Here is a 16346-nt window from a genome sequence, read left to right as displayed (position 1 = left end):
TGAAATCTCTTAGAGGATATGAGTACTATGTTACTTTTATTGATGATTTCTCTAGAAAGACCTAGATATACTTCTTCAAGACTAAGGATGAGGTTTTCAATCAATTCCAAGAGTTCAAGGCTCATGTAGAGAATTCAATAGGAAAGAAGATAAAGGTTCTTTAGTCAGACAATGGAGGTGAGTACAAAGGAAATGTCTTCGAGGAGTTCTATACCAGAGAAGGAATCAAGAGAGAGAGGATTGTTCCTTACAATCCACAGTAGAATGGAGTTGCTGAGAGGAAGAACCATTCTATATCTAAGGCAACAAGAGCTATGCTACATGACCAGGACATGCCCCGTTACTTATGGGCAGAGATGTGTAATACAACAGTCTACATCTAGAATAGAGTTCCACACAAGGTGCTGGGGAAGATGACACCAGAGGAGGCTTTCACAGGGAAGAAGCCAGATGTTGGTCACTTCAGGATATTTGAGAGTTTGGCATATTGTCATATTCCTGGAGATACACATACAAAGTTAGATCAAATTGCAGAGAGAGGGGGTGCTTTGTTGGGTATAATGAGACCTCAAAGGCATTTATGATTTTCATTCCAGGGACTAAAAAAATTATTGTTAGACATGATGTCAAGTTCATGGAGGACAAGGCATTCAAGAGATCCAGAGATTTTCAAGTAGATGATCAGAGTGAGTAGCCAACAGAAGCTCCAAGACCAAGTCAAGGGCATCAAAGCTCAGGTACAGTTACCAGTACGAGTATAGACTTAGGTAGTGAAGATTCATAGAGTATGGAGCAATAGGTGCAAGAGGAAATGCATCTAGAGGACAACTTAGAGGTTGACATTTCATCCTCTACAGTTGGCAGTAGGAACCATGAGGTTCTAGATACATAAAGGGATACTCAAAAGTTTGTGAGAGCTCCTAGGAAGAGTACTAGATAGTGGAGACAACCAGCCAAGTTCAATGACTATGTGGCATTAGTTAGTTAGTTGGTAGATAGTGAACCTTCTAGCTATTAGGAAGCTATAGAACATCAGGTATGTCGAGATGCCATGGTTGAGGAATATTCTTAAATAATGCAAAATGATGTGTGGGAGGTAGTGCCTAGAACAATAGATAGTGCAGTAGTTGGATCATGTTGGATCTATAAGATAAAGCACAGTGTAGATGGTAGCATCGAGAAATACAAGGTGAGGTTTTTGGCAAAGGGGTTCTCTTAGAAGGAGGGAATAAACTACAAGGAGATATTTTCTCCAATTGCTAGGTATACTTCTATACGAGCTGTAATCTCACTTGCAACATAGATGGAATGGCAGATCCATCAAATGGATGTCAAGATAACATTCCTTAATGGTGAGTTAAAGGAGGAGGTATACATAGAACAACCAGAAGGCTTTGTAGCACACAGCAAAGAGACAATTGTGTGCAGATTGAAGAAAGCATTGTACGGACTCAAGCAGGCTCCTAGAGCGTGGTATGAGCACATTGATACATACTTGCAAAAAATGGGCTTTGTGAAGAGTTAAGTGGATGCTAACCTCTACTACTTGGTGGTTGGGGGTGAGATTCTCATTCTTGTTCTTTATGTGGATGACTTGTTTCTTATAGGTTCACTATGGCTTATAGTGGATTGCAAGAGGAACCTTGCAGAAGAGTTTGAGATGAAGGATTTGGGACTTATGCACTACTTTCTAGGCATGGAAGTGTGGCAGATAGATGGGGAGATTTTTCTTGGTCAAGGAAAATATTGCATTGAAATCTTGAAGAGATTTGAGATGGAGGATTGCAAAGCCATGTCTACACCCATGATCACAAATTAGAGGAAGGTAGATACATCCAGGGAGAATGATGTAGATCCCACTTTATACAGACAGTTGATTGGTTTGCTTATGTATTTGGTCAACACTAGGCTAGATATATGATTTGTAGTTAACTCTCTTAGTCAGTTCATGGCCGAACCAAAGAGAGTGCATTGGTTAGTGACTAAGCATGTGTTGCATTACTTGTGTGGTATAGTTGAGTATGGGATCAGATATGTTTGAGGTAAAGGTATCAGGTTGATAGGCTATACTGACGCAGATTGGATAGGAAGTACAATAGACAAAAGGAGCACTTCAAGGTGTTGTTTCAGCTTGGGATTAGGAGTTGTTTCTTGGTTCAGTAGGAACCAGAAGTCATAGTAGCTTAGCATGGCGACATGTGAAGCTATATGGCTTTGAAAGTTGTTAGTAGCTTTGTTTGGTCAGAAGTTTGAGACTACTGTGATACATTGTGATAATTAGAGTTGCATCAAGCTGTCTGAGAATCCAATGTTTCATGATAGGTCTAAACATATAGACATCAGATATCACTTCATTAGAGATTGTGTACAATTGGGAGTTGTTCAGCTACAGTACATGCCTATAGAGGAGCAGGCAGTGGACATTCTAACTAAGGCATTGAAGAAGACAAAATTCACCTCCTTTAGAGATAAGTTGGGTGTCATGCAGAACAACTTCCTCGCTAAGAGGGAGTGTTAGTTTTGGTAGCTTGGATAGTTGTTCGTCCATATGCAATTATTTAGTAAATAATTGTTTTGTTAACAAATTGGTTACAGTAAGGACAATTATTTATTAAATAATTGACTTCTTTTAGAAGCAGCTAGAAACCAATTTTGTTAGGGTTCGTAAGTTGTTTTATATCTCAGTCGTCGATTGTAAATCGATCTTGGCCGTTGGTTTACTAATGAGAGTAGTATAAAAGGGGTTCTAGGGGGCATTTGGAGAAGAAGAAGTTTGGAGAAACATTTGCAGTGCTAGCAAATGAGTTTGTAAGTTTGCAGTGTTAGCAAACAGTCTTGCAATGTTAGCAAAGGCACAGTGTTAGCATGGGAATAGCAATGGGGAATATTAGCAGGAGAAATTAGGAGGTTGTTGGAGTTCTACCAGTGAGAGGCAAGGAATTTTGTATCTCTTGATTTGCTGAAGTTTAATATAATTCCTCATCTATAGAACTAGTTTTCCCTTGGGGGTTTTTCTAGGGACAATTTGTCTGAAAATATTGTGTTCATTGTGTTGTGAATTTATTTCCGTATTTAATTGGTGAAGTTGCAGTTGTGTTATTTTTTGATATTAAGCTGTGAATTTATTTTCGACACTTTAATAATCATTTACGATAAGAGATTAATAATCAATGATTGCAATAGTTAATTTTCACATAAGATACACAAGATACAAAACATGCAAGTGGCAAATAATATTACAAAATCATGGGGATAAAACCACCCATAAATGGTGCACAAAATCCACCACTAGACCCATGACCTAACAATAAATGGTCAAGATTCACAATGATAAATTGTATATGAAATTTTGTTGATAAATTGTATATGAAATTTTGTTTATAAATTGTATATGAAATTTTATTTCGAGGACATTGCTCCTAAAAAACCTCACCAAGGAGTGTTGCCCCTTGGACCTCGAACTAGTCACAAGACTAGCGCATACAAGGGTGAAATCCTTTGCAACTCCCAGGTCGAGAGTATGCCTCAAAGTCTCTATAGTCTAAGGAATCACCCACAAACCCCTAGTAGTCAGAGACAAACCCTCGTATCCATGTCGCTCATATATTAATATTAAACATTTATTATTACAAGATTGAGACATCATTCTCCTAACATGATCTATAAGCATGAATTCAACCTATTAAGATTTATATATTATAAATAATTTAAAATGATATAAAATAAATCATATTTATAAATTTAAAATAAATCAAACGACAATATTATAATTCAATAACCGTCTTTACACCTAAAAAAATTCATTCATTCTCTTCATATTTATTTATTTTATGATTAAATCTTAACTTAAAATTATATTTGCCTACTTATACCAACTATATTTTCAATTATAATTTATATTTTCTTTACAAAATCTTAATGATACATAATATTTATGGTCACATTACTGAGTCTATATAAAAAAATAATTTTCGTTTTAGCAATTCATTTAACAATTATATTTAAATCCAAAGACATCAAAGACTAGAACTCACATGATGACAACCTCCAATGATATCATGCACTCAAATACAAATACAATGTAATTTATGTAAATAATTCGCTTTAAAAAAAATCACTAGTAATATGACTTAGAGGACATCAAGGTTATCATGGCCATTATGGGTTTAGAGACTTAAAGCTTCTATCTTTTACAAAAATATTTGCATTTGAGGTAGAGCGTAGAAGGGTGTAAAAGAGGTAGGTGTGATCTTACTTGACTTTCGAATTTATCTAGATATTTCCAATTTTTTTAAAAAAAATTGAAATTTCTATTTAGTTTTTTAATATATCTAGAAATTTTGGATATCAATTATTAATAAGATTATAATAAAGTAATAAATATTTAAATTGTATAAATTAAATATCTACACTAAAAAGAGCTAACTCCTAATTGTATAAAAGGTAGAAACAATTATTATTATTAATTATTTGATTCAAGTGTTTTTAATTTTAGATAAATATATTTAAAAAAGGATAGTTTGTTATATTATAAAACAAAGATTTGTTTTGTTTTTAGGATATTTAAATAAAATATGTACACAAAATTAAATTATTTACACATTGGTCCTCTCCAATAATATAATCTTATATTTTTTAATATACAAATAAAATTTAAATACACTATAAATAATATTGTTCTTATAGATTTGGATTTTAAGTTTTGATTCTTTAGATCTCGGTTAGATAGACTTTCAACAATGAGTACTTTGGCTAGGAGGTTAGATGATCTGGAATATCAAGCATGGAAGATTCAAGTTGTTGCAAAAGTTTGGTTCATAAGACTACGAAAATCAAAACACAGATGTCGAAAGAATGTCGAAGAAAAATTGCCACTATATCCTATTTCACATGTACTACCATAATTAGATCATAATTAGATCAGTTAAATTCAAATTCAAATTCAAAAATTTTACTTTCAATGTTTTAGTTTGATATTCATAATGAATATTAAAAAAGTTAAGTTTTTGAGAAAACCGTCATTACTAAACCAATACTCTTGATGGAAAAATGCTCCGCAAAATATCTTTGCATGAGGTCTACCAAACTAGTCTAATTCATGGACCGCAGGGTTCAAGTCTTTGAGATTAGATATATGTTTCTTAACATTCGAGATTAGATATATGTTTTTGGAATTACAATATGCAAGTTATTTGTTTAAATGTTATTTAGATGGCAATCACACAATGTGATCCAAAACATTTATTAACAAAAATTATCATAAATCTAACTCAAAACCTACCCTAATTTATTTAGCTATTCATTTCTGAGAAAACCATCATACTAAACCAATACTCTTGATTAAAAAATGCTCTGCAAAATATCTTTGCATTAGGTCCACCAAACTAGTCTAATTCATGGACCACAAGTTTCAAGTCTTTGAGATTAGATATATGTTTTTGGATTATGATATTTAAATGTTATTGAGATGGTGATCACATCATGTGATTCTGAACATTCGAGATTAGATATATGTTTTTGGATTAGTTATTTGTTTAAATGTTATTTATATGGTAATCACAGAATGATCCAAAAGATTTATTAACAAAAACTATTATAAATCTAACTCAAAACCTACCCTAATTTATTTAGCTATTCATATAGAAGAAGCATGTCAAAAATCATTATAGCTAACTTCCTTTGACTTAACTTTTCACACTTGTAACTCCTAAACAGTGACTTTGATTTTGTCTACTTCTTCCATTACATCTAATTATTTATAATTGCTATTACTTGTGACTAAATATTTTATAGTCTTTATGAAATGTCCCAATAGTGGTGCACAAATAGATGGGCAAAAAATACTCGACTATTAATACATGTGTGATTTGCTATAGGTTTTCTTTTTTTGAACTGTAATTAAGAAGTATCTATGACAAAAATAATAACTATTATAGGACTCCTCATGTGGGTCTTTTATCCTATTGATCTAATACTTTTTACAAATACCCAATATACACAGTCGATATCAATAAACCTATAATTACCAAGGAAAAAACTATAATTTTATATTTTATGAAAGGCTCAGACCTTCGAGACAACCCAACTAAAAACATGAAGCCTACAAGCTACCAACCAGCAAAGCCACCACAGAAATTATAATTTTCAATTAAACTCATAATTTCAGAAAATAACATAATACTCGACTCTTAATCTTTGTTGTTTGTGTTGCTACAACGGTCACCTTGTTCTGGTTGGTGCTCTGTTTCACCTTTGATCTGTAGTTCAGTTTGTGTTGGGTTATTGAAAAAATTTCCATTTGTAATAAGGTTTCATACACCCTTCAAAACTTGTTTTCCTTAATAAAAAACATAATACTCTACTTTTAAATCTTTGAATCCTCAAAATATGAGAAATCATACGGAACATATAATTATCCTTAATATACATTAATACCTTAATTTTAATAAGGATAGTTTGAATGTTAAGATTACTGTTATCATCATACGTGTTTCCTACTAATCTACAGTTATTTCATGTTCTGTTTTATAATGATTCACTTCTCTGTGTTTGACAGTCTGCAATCATGCGGCTACCAGACACACAACTGTTCCTTCCTCACTCTTTTATTTACACTCTGCTTCTTTTGACCACCCCATTCTGCTGTTGACCATGAACTGCTTATTTTTCCCTTTCTTTTCAATTAATTTTGTTTTTTCAATTAAAAAAACTTGTCATATTAAAGTTATTTTTGGATGAATTCTAAGATTATTTGATTGTCAAACTATGCAAATAAGTTTTAGCTTTTGGGATTTTTTCTGTATATTTTTCATTGACATTCTACAGGAATCACAAAATTTTAGTGAAAACAAAAGCCATGAAAACTTAAGATAACCTTAGCCTGCCAACTGAGGTCAAAAACATTGATCTAATAGTTGAAATCTATGATTTATAAGATGAATGTTCCAAGCAGAATTTGCACTTCTTATAAGAAAATGAGTGAAAAATCCATGGACACTGTTTAATGATGCTGACCGTTCAAGTATCTCAATGCAGATTAAAACACCCACAAAAAATTCAATCTTTTAGATTACAATTAGATCACATTACTCTAGAAAATCATGATGTTCATGATGTATGCCATATCATTTGAATAAAACAAGTTTGAAATTGCGTCCAGGAACAGAAATCTCACTTTTTTAATGCTGCTAAAAAGTCTAATGCCTTCAAAATCCTTTCACACTGAAAATATCAGAATATGTGTCAAGTCATTCAAAACCGCAGGCAAAATTACATTGAATCTATTGCCTTCTGGATTACATCAAATTCAATCTGTTGAAAAAATGCCCAATCTTCCGTAAACTGTTAAACTACATCTTTTCTTTTATCCATTCAAAATACCCACTTTGAATTTTATCAGAGAAAAAAATTTTCTTGCACTGTTCAAAGATGCTGACTGATCTAGTGCTGAACACATGATAAAGAAAAATTACCCATTTGAGTTTTTTTTCAACAAAACTCTTCTGATTTGATCATATGAACTATGAAAAAAGTATGCCCACAAGTTTTCTTTCAGCAAACTTTTTATGATTTGATCACATGAACGCTGAAAAACTTAGATTGCTGATGTATTCTACATTAAAATGGGTCTGAAAATCACTTGCAGAAAAAGAAAACCATTTTAAAATAGTCTATGGATGATATTTTTAGATTTAATTGTATCTAATTTTTCATCCAAGTTCATTTCAATTAAATCCAAACTATTAAGAACTGATAAAAGAATCTAATGGTTTTAACATCTTTTCACATTGACTTTATCCAATTTTCCATCAAAATTCATTTCAATTAAATCCAAAGTATTAAGAATTGATAGAAGAATCTAATGGATTTAACATCTTTTCAGTGATTGATGCATCTATAGTGGAGAATTTGTATTTGATCACTGAAATCCACACACAGTATTATATTATATCTGCAATACCTTCTCTGAATTGAATCAACTTCAAATCAGTTGAAATCAAAACTTTGTGTAAACTGCTGAAGCAGCATCTTTTCATGGATTTCTTCAATGCATTACGTCACTCCATCCATGGGGAAATGTTTATCCAGGGTGCAAATACAGAGCACTTATTATTAATCCTTATTAATTTCATCTTATTGTTATGCTCATCATTGTACACCATTTGGCACGGAGAAATATGAGGGAAGTCATTTTCCAATTTAATGCTTGTACTTGTAAATATATGGATTTCAGAGATTTTGTACTTCTAATTTTTTTAAAGGTGCTGTAAAAACCAGAAGTTTATGAAATATCTGGTTAAAATAGTGATGATGGTATCCTCAATAATGTGATTTCTGGCAAATAGGTATGCCATGATTGATATCCTGCATCCATGCCAGACTTGGTTGTTTTCTTTAATAGCTTTATGTTTGAAAAAAAAAAATCACTAAAATTGTTTGATGCAAAACATATTTAGTAGTATTTCTGTTAGTGTTAGAAGGAAATTTTTTTGTTCAATTGTAGATGGTGATCTGTAATGTCCAACATTATTTATATCTATTTATTTGTAGATTTCTTTTTTTTTATAGGGGAGATGATTCAATAATTGTTTAGGTTAATTTCAGGTAACTAGAACTCCTAATCGTGCGTCAAATTTGCTGATGTTTTTTGGTGAACCTCCATAGGTGAGTGAAGAGCTGAAAGCTATCTGCTAGAACTCTATAGAACCCATAGAGTGTGAGGTGGTCTAAAAGTGTCATGCCTGATACAACCAAGAAACCTAAAAAATGATCAACTATTAGTACATGTGTTATCATTTTTTTCGACTTTTTAAAAGTAGTAATTGGAGGGTGTCTATCGCGAAACCCTCACAATCATTGGATCCCTCACGGTCATTGGATTCCTAGCAGCCATTAAGTCTCTTCCCCTAGCATGGTTTCAAATATTTGGAAACCACTAATAAGAAAACAATACATATCAATCAAGGTAAATGGTTTTACTTATCTACACTTCTATGATCTATTTGTTATTATAGACAAAAAGACTTGTAGAGATGGTAGAAGCATGGAGGAATATTTTTGTCCTATGAGCATTTAGAAAACCCCCTTAATCAATTTTAATTTGATACGTTTCAATAGTTGAAGGGGTGTTGTAAAAATGGTAATGTATGCATCTAAGAGTGACCTTCTTATGTATGGAAAGGTGTAAGATGATGAAGAGAAGGATAAAGGCGAGATGAGTTTGTTCTAAAATGAAAAGCTTTTATAAATAGATTTTGTATTAGTGGAGATGACCCAGTAGTAGCAATTTGCCAATTTTTTTCCGTTGTAGGTGAGTCAAGAGCTTAAAGCTAACCTTTCATCTTTTCCACATTTGCAAAGCTCTCTATAGAATTCGTAGAGTGTGAGGTGGTCTAAAAATGTCATTTTAAAATGTTCTCCCAAACCTGTTATCTTCATCCCCTATGGTTGCTCACCAAAAAAATATTTTTTGCACAAATCTAAAATGATAGCTATCATTAGAACATAGGTGGGTAGTGGATTGTGTCCCTTATTTTGTACTACCATTTTATCATCTTTACAATAAATAAATTTAATGTATTTTAATATCAAAAGAATTTTTTATTGTTATTTAAGAATTATTTTTCCCGAATACCTAATCTTTTCTTGATGTCTCCTGCTTTCTTCTTCTTTTGTTGTGCTTGTTCTTTTATGGACATGGTTTGGTGCTCCATTTGTCTGTTTTTTTTTTGGTGTAAGCTTCCAGTCCCATAAACCCGCATTGTGGTCTTTTATTGAACATTAATAAATTTATCTTATCTCATTAAATATATCATATTTATATATATTATGATAGATATTTTTCTATAAAAATGTGTTTCTTAAACTTACACTTAATTTATACAAAGTTTTATGTGCTTAGCTGAATTTTTGTTGATATAATTAAATTTATTTATGTTTTCTATAAAATTATAAAAACATATTTATATAAGTTAATTAAATAATTTATTTAAAATCTAAGAAATCTTGAAATTTTAGATAATATAGTTCACAAATTAAGTTTTTAATCAAATGTAAATATTTATTTTAATGAAAAAATATTGTAATATTTTAGAATTTAATTGAATATACAATTTACAATCTAATTCATTACAAAAATAATTTACTATTTAATTAAAAAAACACAACTTATAAAATTATTATAAGATCCATCCACTTTATAATTAATCAATGTTTTAACATATCTTTTAGCTTAATGTTAAACATAAAAGACATTTATACTTCAATACTACCTTAAATGCTCATGTCAAAATAAATTATTAAATGATCACCTAACATTCAAAGATTACAAGGATATTTGTGAAATAATGAGATTCCAATCACATCTTGCAAAGGATAGAGACAAAGAATAACATCGAATATTTTCTAATTGACCGTAATTATGCATTGACCTATATGTTTCTAATGGAGCATAAAAGCTTATGAGGCGTACAATCTACTAAGTATTTTTTTTGGCTAGGTTATGAAACATTTTATACGAATATGAATATTATATATTTTATTACTTTGTTTATCTTAAATTATATTTTATTATGATGATAAGCTATATTATGTTTGAAAATAGTGATATTAAACATAGTTGCACAATTAAAAAAAGATATTCATGATTATCATAAATTTTCTTTTATTAAATATTTTATTTAAGTGAAATTTTATTGAATTTTAAAATATTAATAATTAATGGTACTAATGATATCAATTATTTCTTAGGATTTTCATATAGAGTTCTTTTTCTTGGATTTCATTTATCTTTTCTAAAGTAGTTGTAATGTAACAAGATTCATTGTTTATAACTATTCTTTCAAGTTGGATTGAGTATCCTTACTGTGATAAAAGAGGACACGATATTTAAGGGGATTGAAAATGAATTCCTCTAATGTATAAATGGTGAAGAGGTTTTGAAATTAGTTAGTGTTGTCCTTAAGAAAGTGAGGTTACTTTTGTGACATTTCTATTAGGATTCAACTAAGTAGTTTTTTGTCTTATGTTTCATGAGTAGTGACTAGCAAGAACCCATTTCTCATGATAATTTATGGAACACTCATCATATCTAGGTGATGCTCACAAAGATTTTTTTTAGTGGTTTCCTCTTTGACAAAGTTAGCTTCAAGAGGTCATTTATGACATTTGGGCTTTTGTTGCCTTTGTTTATGGGTATAGACCTATTACATAACATATAACTTGACTCTCTTTATAAATAATGCGAAAATATGATCCAATGTTAGAGGATGGACAATGTTTGAGTGAGGTCTTATTTATTGCTATCAACATTGGTTGAGTCACACATCAAGATCCTTAACACTTAGGGTTTCTTTATTGATGTGTGTGTCTTGGAGGAAGCTCAACAAGTTCTTTTTGAAAACATATTCATGATATTACGTCCTCAACATTACTTCTATGAAGTGATGGTTTTGGGAGTTTGTTTCTTCTTCAATGAACTTTTTTCTAGTCCTTATTTGGAGTTTGAGGTCAACTATTCTATTTTAGATTTGGCATCGTTATGGTTTGACGTCTTTTGATAATGATTTTGAAAGATTCATGTTGATAATCTTATAAGCTAACTTCTCCTTTTAACTCACGTTCATAATTATTGAGTTAGATCATTTCTACGGTGTGCCAAAGGAGATTGATTTGTGAGACAGGAACTAGTTTTGGAAGAAAGCTCTCAATAATTAGAACTTTCTTTTTGTTGTAGATCATAGTTCACTTATAGTCATTAGGGTGAAGATTGTTCAGGGAAAAAGTTAAAAGGGCACCCTTCCTCCAAAGGTGAGTGCCACTATTAACAAGGTTTGGACTAACCTTCCTTTATTATTCCCTCATCTTGTTATTCTTATTGTTGACACCTCTACTTATGGAAAGATAGTTTATGTGCCTCCTTTCTTCTCTGACGTAGTGCGATTTATGCTTCCCTCTATTGTGATCCCTTCTCTGCAATGGATTATCTAATGGAATTCAAGATATTATCTAGCACTAGCGACCACTCGAGTACTCTATAATTTATGAAGATTTGGATTTCATGTGATGCAAAATTTCCCTAATCAAACTTGTAGAGTTCAAATCATATTAGCGAAAAGTGATTTGATAGATAAACTTTTATTTCTATAAAATATTATTTTTTAATCATACAATCTTATCTCATAAAAAGAAGAGATTAACCCACTTTATAAATTCTACCATTTTACTATTTATTTGATATAAAATCTTTTTATCAATTCGAATACTTGATTTTAGCTAAAAGATCTAAAGAAAACTTTTCCCATTTAAATGATTACAAATATATATAATAATAACGATCAAGTTGAAGAAAATGAAAACCAGTAAGAAACACCTTTTTCCCTCAAGTTCCATCAGTTAGATGTGTTTAATAAGCTTCCTAAAGGTTTGCAAAGGCAAAAGCAAACTCTCTCTTTTGAGGGCCATAACATTTCTGAATCCAGTCAATTTGAAGCCATTTTCATGGACTTTGGAACCAGGAAGTACATGAACAATCTTATTAATATGAAATATTGAGCCCATTTCAAATATAATAATAAAGAGTCCATAACCCTCCTGCGCCTACCTTCCAGAAGCCTCGTAGTAGGAAGTCATTGATAAAGAAAACAAAGAGCCCAAGTTGTCTTTCTCTAAAACAGATCAGGAAAGCTCATGATTTTGACCTTAAAAACACTTTGCCAAAATTCTTGAGCACCCCCAAAAACGTCTGGTTTATGAAGTCATTATTGTTGATTATTAAGTATACACAACTTGGGGCCACTATCTGACACGAGTAATCACCACATAAGAACAAAAAGAGAGATATAAGAGGTGGAGAGTAAATCAAACTGACTACAATGTTTGTTTAATATTGGATTTTAATTATTAAAAGGGGGATGCATGCATCCTTCATACATCATGTTGAGAGTGCCCTTGTCATCATCATATCATCTCATGAGTGTAATCAATCAAGCCTTGTGATTAATGACAAGTTTGTCTGATAAGTAAAGATAAAAGAATTAGTTGGGGTTAAAAAACTGAATAAAAAATTGGGAAGGTCTTGTCATTTCCCATTCCTTACGGTGTAGTTTCTATGAATTTATATGGGTTTGGGGTTGAGCATTCAAATAGAGAGAAAGAGGTTGATTCATTTCATCTTTTCAACTTCAGATTCATTCGGTTTGTCCGAGTCTAGCATTGGGAATTATTGTTAACGATGGGAGAGGTGAGTTACAGTGCTAATATGCATCTAATGCCTGGTTTTAGTTAGGATTGTGCGGTTCTCACGGCCCTTTGGATGGCATTTGCCTTGTTGGGTTTTGAGATCTGCATTGGTAAATGGATTTTTTTTCTTTTTGGGTTTAATGTTGATATTGATGATGAGGATGATGTTTTTGTGGTTGCAGCAAAAGGAGGAGAAAACAGGGGAGAAGAAGGATAAGAAGGGAGGTGGTGAGAAGAAGGAGGATGGACCTGTTACGGTTGTTATCAAGGTGGACATGCATTGTGAAGGCTGTGCAAGGAAGGTCAAGAAATCTGTCAAGGATCTTCCAGGTATTTTCTTAGTTTTCGATTGAAATCCGTTTTGGGTGTTGAGGATTTGGGATTTGGGACATTGAAATTTGTTGTCGGTGTTGAGGATTGGGATTCTGGTGTGTGTTTAGTTAACCTTTCATTCAATTGTATGCTGTTTGTAGGTGTGGAGGAAGTTAAGGTTGATTTAGCGGGCAATAAATTGACTGTTATTGGGAAGGTTGATCCAAAGACGGTGTGTGAAAGGGTGCAGAAGAAATGTCAGAAGATTGAGCTTGTTTCTCCCCTGCCCAAGAAAGATGAGGGAGAGAAGAAGGAGCAGAAGCCAGCCGAGAAGGAGAAGGAGAAGGAGAAAAAGCCCGAGGAGAAGAAGGAAAAGGAGGTAATGGACATTTAAATTGTTACTAATCTAGATCTACATGTTATCTATTCTATGCTTCTTGTTCATATGGAGAAGCATAAAATTGATCGTTTCATATGGATTGTGGAAATCTTCTTGTTCTTAGATTTAGATAATCATTGAATTTCGAAAATAAAAACTCATGCCTATCTGTGTGTTTGCAGCCAACTGTGATTACCAGTGTAATGAAGGTGACCTTGCACTGCGAGGCATGTGCCCATAAGGTGCAGAAAGCTATTGGTAAATTCAAAGGTTGGGCTGCAATTTCTTCTCTTAGAATCTTCATGGCTTTTATTAATTTTGGCTTTCTCTCTTATGTTACAAGTCTAATTATTATTATTTAAGCTTGAGTAGACTAGAACCCAAGACGTCCTAGATAAGAGGATGTTGGCTTTAGCCTTTGCTGTTTCTGTACATTTACTTCAATTTTTTTACGTGGGATGAGATAGATCACCGCGTTTAAACTGTATAAGAGCAGGCGGTTCTACCATATTGTTCCTAAAGTGAAGGCAACCCACATCGTATGATTTGGTTAGAGGCGCTAGAGAATGGATGTTTCTAGACCTTAGGACTTAGCTTTTTCTAGTATTTGGATAGGTATATGTTTCTAGGGGATTGCAGGGATTCCATATTGACAATGCATGGTCAGAAATTCGTGCTGTTAGTACAGTATTGAGTGAATTCTCGTTGTTATCTCAACTGCTTCAGAACCCTTGCCACACGAATTTCATGTTTTTTATGTTTATATTAGTTTAGCGACTTCTCTGATTCTACAGTTCCCCTTCTTGTGTATGGGGTAGTAGACCTATGTGCCCCCATTAGTTGAGTTTTCTTTAATATAGCTTATGATGCTCTTATCATCTTACCGGGTGGTTAAGAACAATGGATTCTAGTGTCTCTCTGGGTGTCTTGAGTAAGCCCTAACAGCCCATGGCGCCCTGATTAGTTGATTTTTGTTTTTTGTTTTTTATGTTTCTTATTAATTTACTGCCTGATTGAGCATGTTTGATTCAAGCCCTAATGTGTGGGATGGTATTAATTGCAGTAGACCCCTTACTAGTTGAATTTCTGTGACTTTGTTGGTTGACTGAATGGAGGAGTTCAGTTGTTTTTTGTGCAATTAGTCATGGGTGGAGTAGTTTTATTGATTATATATGGTGTTTCTGTGACTTACAGGAGTACAGACTGCACAGCTTGATATGAAGAACAGCACATTTACTGTGAAAGGAACTATGGATCCAAATAAACTGGCAGAGTACGTACACAAGAAGACTAAAAAATATGTTGAAATTGTGCCACCGAAGAAAGAGGGAGACAAGAAAGACGATAAGAAGGAAGACAAGAAAGAAGGTAGTGGTGGGGGTAAGAAGAAGGATGGTGGGGATAAGAAGGATGAGGAAAACAAGAAGAAGGGGGATGATGAGAAGAAGGTAGACGAATCCAAAGGTGATGGTGAAGAATCAAAGGGCGAGGGTAAGAAGAATGAAGTCCCCATTCCTAGATATGTAATTGAGTATGTTCATCCCCCTCAAATTTTCAGTGATGAAAACCCAAATGCCTGTTCTGTCATGTAATTTGGTACTTCCATGGAGTACCAGACCTTGTGGGCAGGCATGAATCCTTGGCGAGTTGATCATATGATTTGGAGATTGTAAAAGGTTTGATCATATGATATGATCAACAGCAATAAACTGATTGAGAGGAAATCTTGTGCATAAAACTATAGGCAGGATTAGGATTATAGTGTAGCGTACTTAGATTTGAGTTTTTTTGTTTTCTTAACTTCTGTTACCATAATACTTTACTGAGTATGTTTGTTCCTGAAGAGCATGAAATTCTGCTACTTGCTCCGAAATTTTGTACCCAATAGCAGATCCACGGAATAGCATATTTTGTTCAATTCAGGGCAGTGACCCCAAGTTGTACGTTCTTCCCTAGGGAATGAGTATCATAAATATGCTGTAAATAAACTGTGTATCTTAAAAATATTCTTGCTGGATCCAATTTCTTTTCTCATTTAATGCCCTGGGCTTATTGAGGTTCTGTATGTTTCTTGTTTTCATGTTATTGCAGACTGGTGTCACAATTTGAATGATTTCATGTTATTCTGGTCCTCTCTCTTTCTGATGATGGATCATAGAATGTGATTCGAAACATTATTATTACTGAAAACACACAATCGAATCCAGAAATAAATTGAATATTTACTAATGAATTGTAAAATCCTGATGGAAAATCTGATAATGTTAAACTATTATGATTGCACTGTGCAGTTTGTTAACATTACATAAATTATACAAATGGATCTTTCAGAAATAAAAGTACATCTTGGGACACTCTTGAACTGATTCCAAAATTTATAATCTTTGCTTGGTATACAGATCAGATTAGAGAGAAG

At 32.7% G+C, this 16346-nt stretch overlaps 1 protein-coding gene across 1 annotated transcript; it reads left to right on the top strand.

The window, feature by feature from the left end:
- The first annotated feature begins 13144 nt into the window (after positions 1-13144).
- On the top strand, positions 13145-15934 carry LOC149543893 (Heavy metal transport/detoxification superfamily protein). Its single transcript, XM_089798548.1, has 5 exons — positions 13145-13240; positions 13422-13569; positions 13713-13930; positions 14113-14200; positions 15125-15934. The coding sequence occupies exons 1-5, from the start codon at positions 13232-13234 to the stop codon at positions 15520-15522; spliced, it is 861 nt and encodes a 286-aa protein (XP_089654674.1). The 5' UTR covers positions 13145-13231; the 3' UTR covers positions 15523-15934.
- Positions 15935-16346: the final 412 nt, after the last annotated feature.

This window comes from Cupressus sempervirens, chromosome 8 (genome assembly GCF_028749045.1).
Source record: "Cupressus sempervirens isolate cs-2001-9-10 chromosome 8, ASM2874904v1, whole genome shotgun sequence".
In the NCBI taxonomy this organism is placed as follows: domain Eukaryota; kingdom Viridiplantae; phylum Streptophyta; class Pinopsida; order Cupressales; family Cupressaceae; genus Cupressus; species Cupressus sempervirens.
Note: the sequence above shows the minus strand (reverse complement) of the source record. Positions and strands in the feature narration are given on the sequence as shown.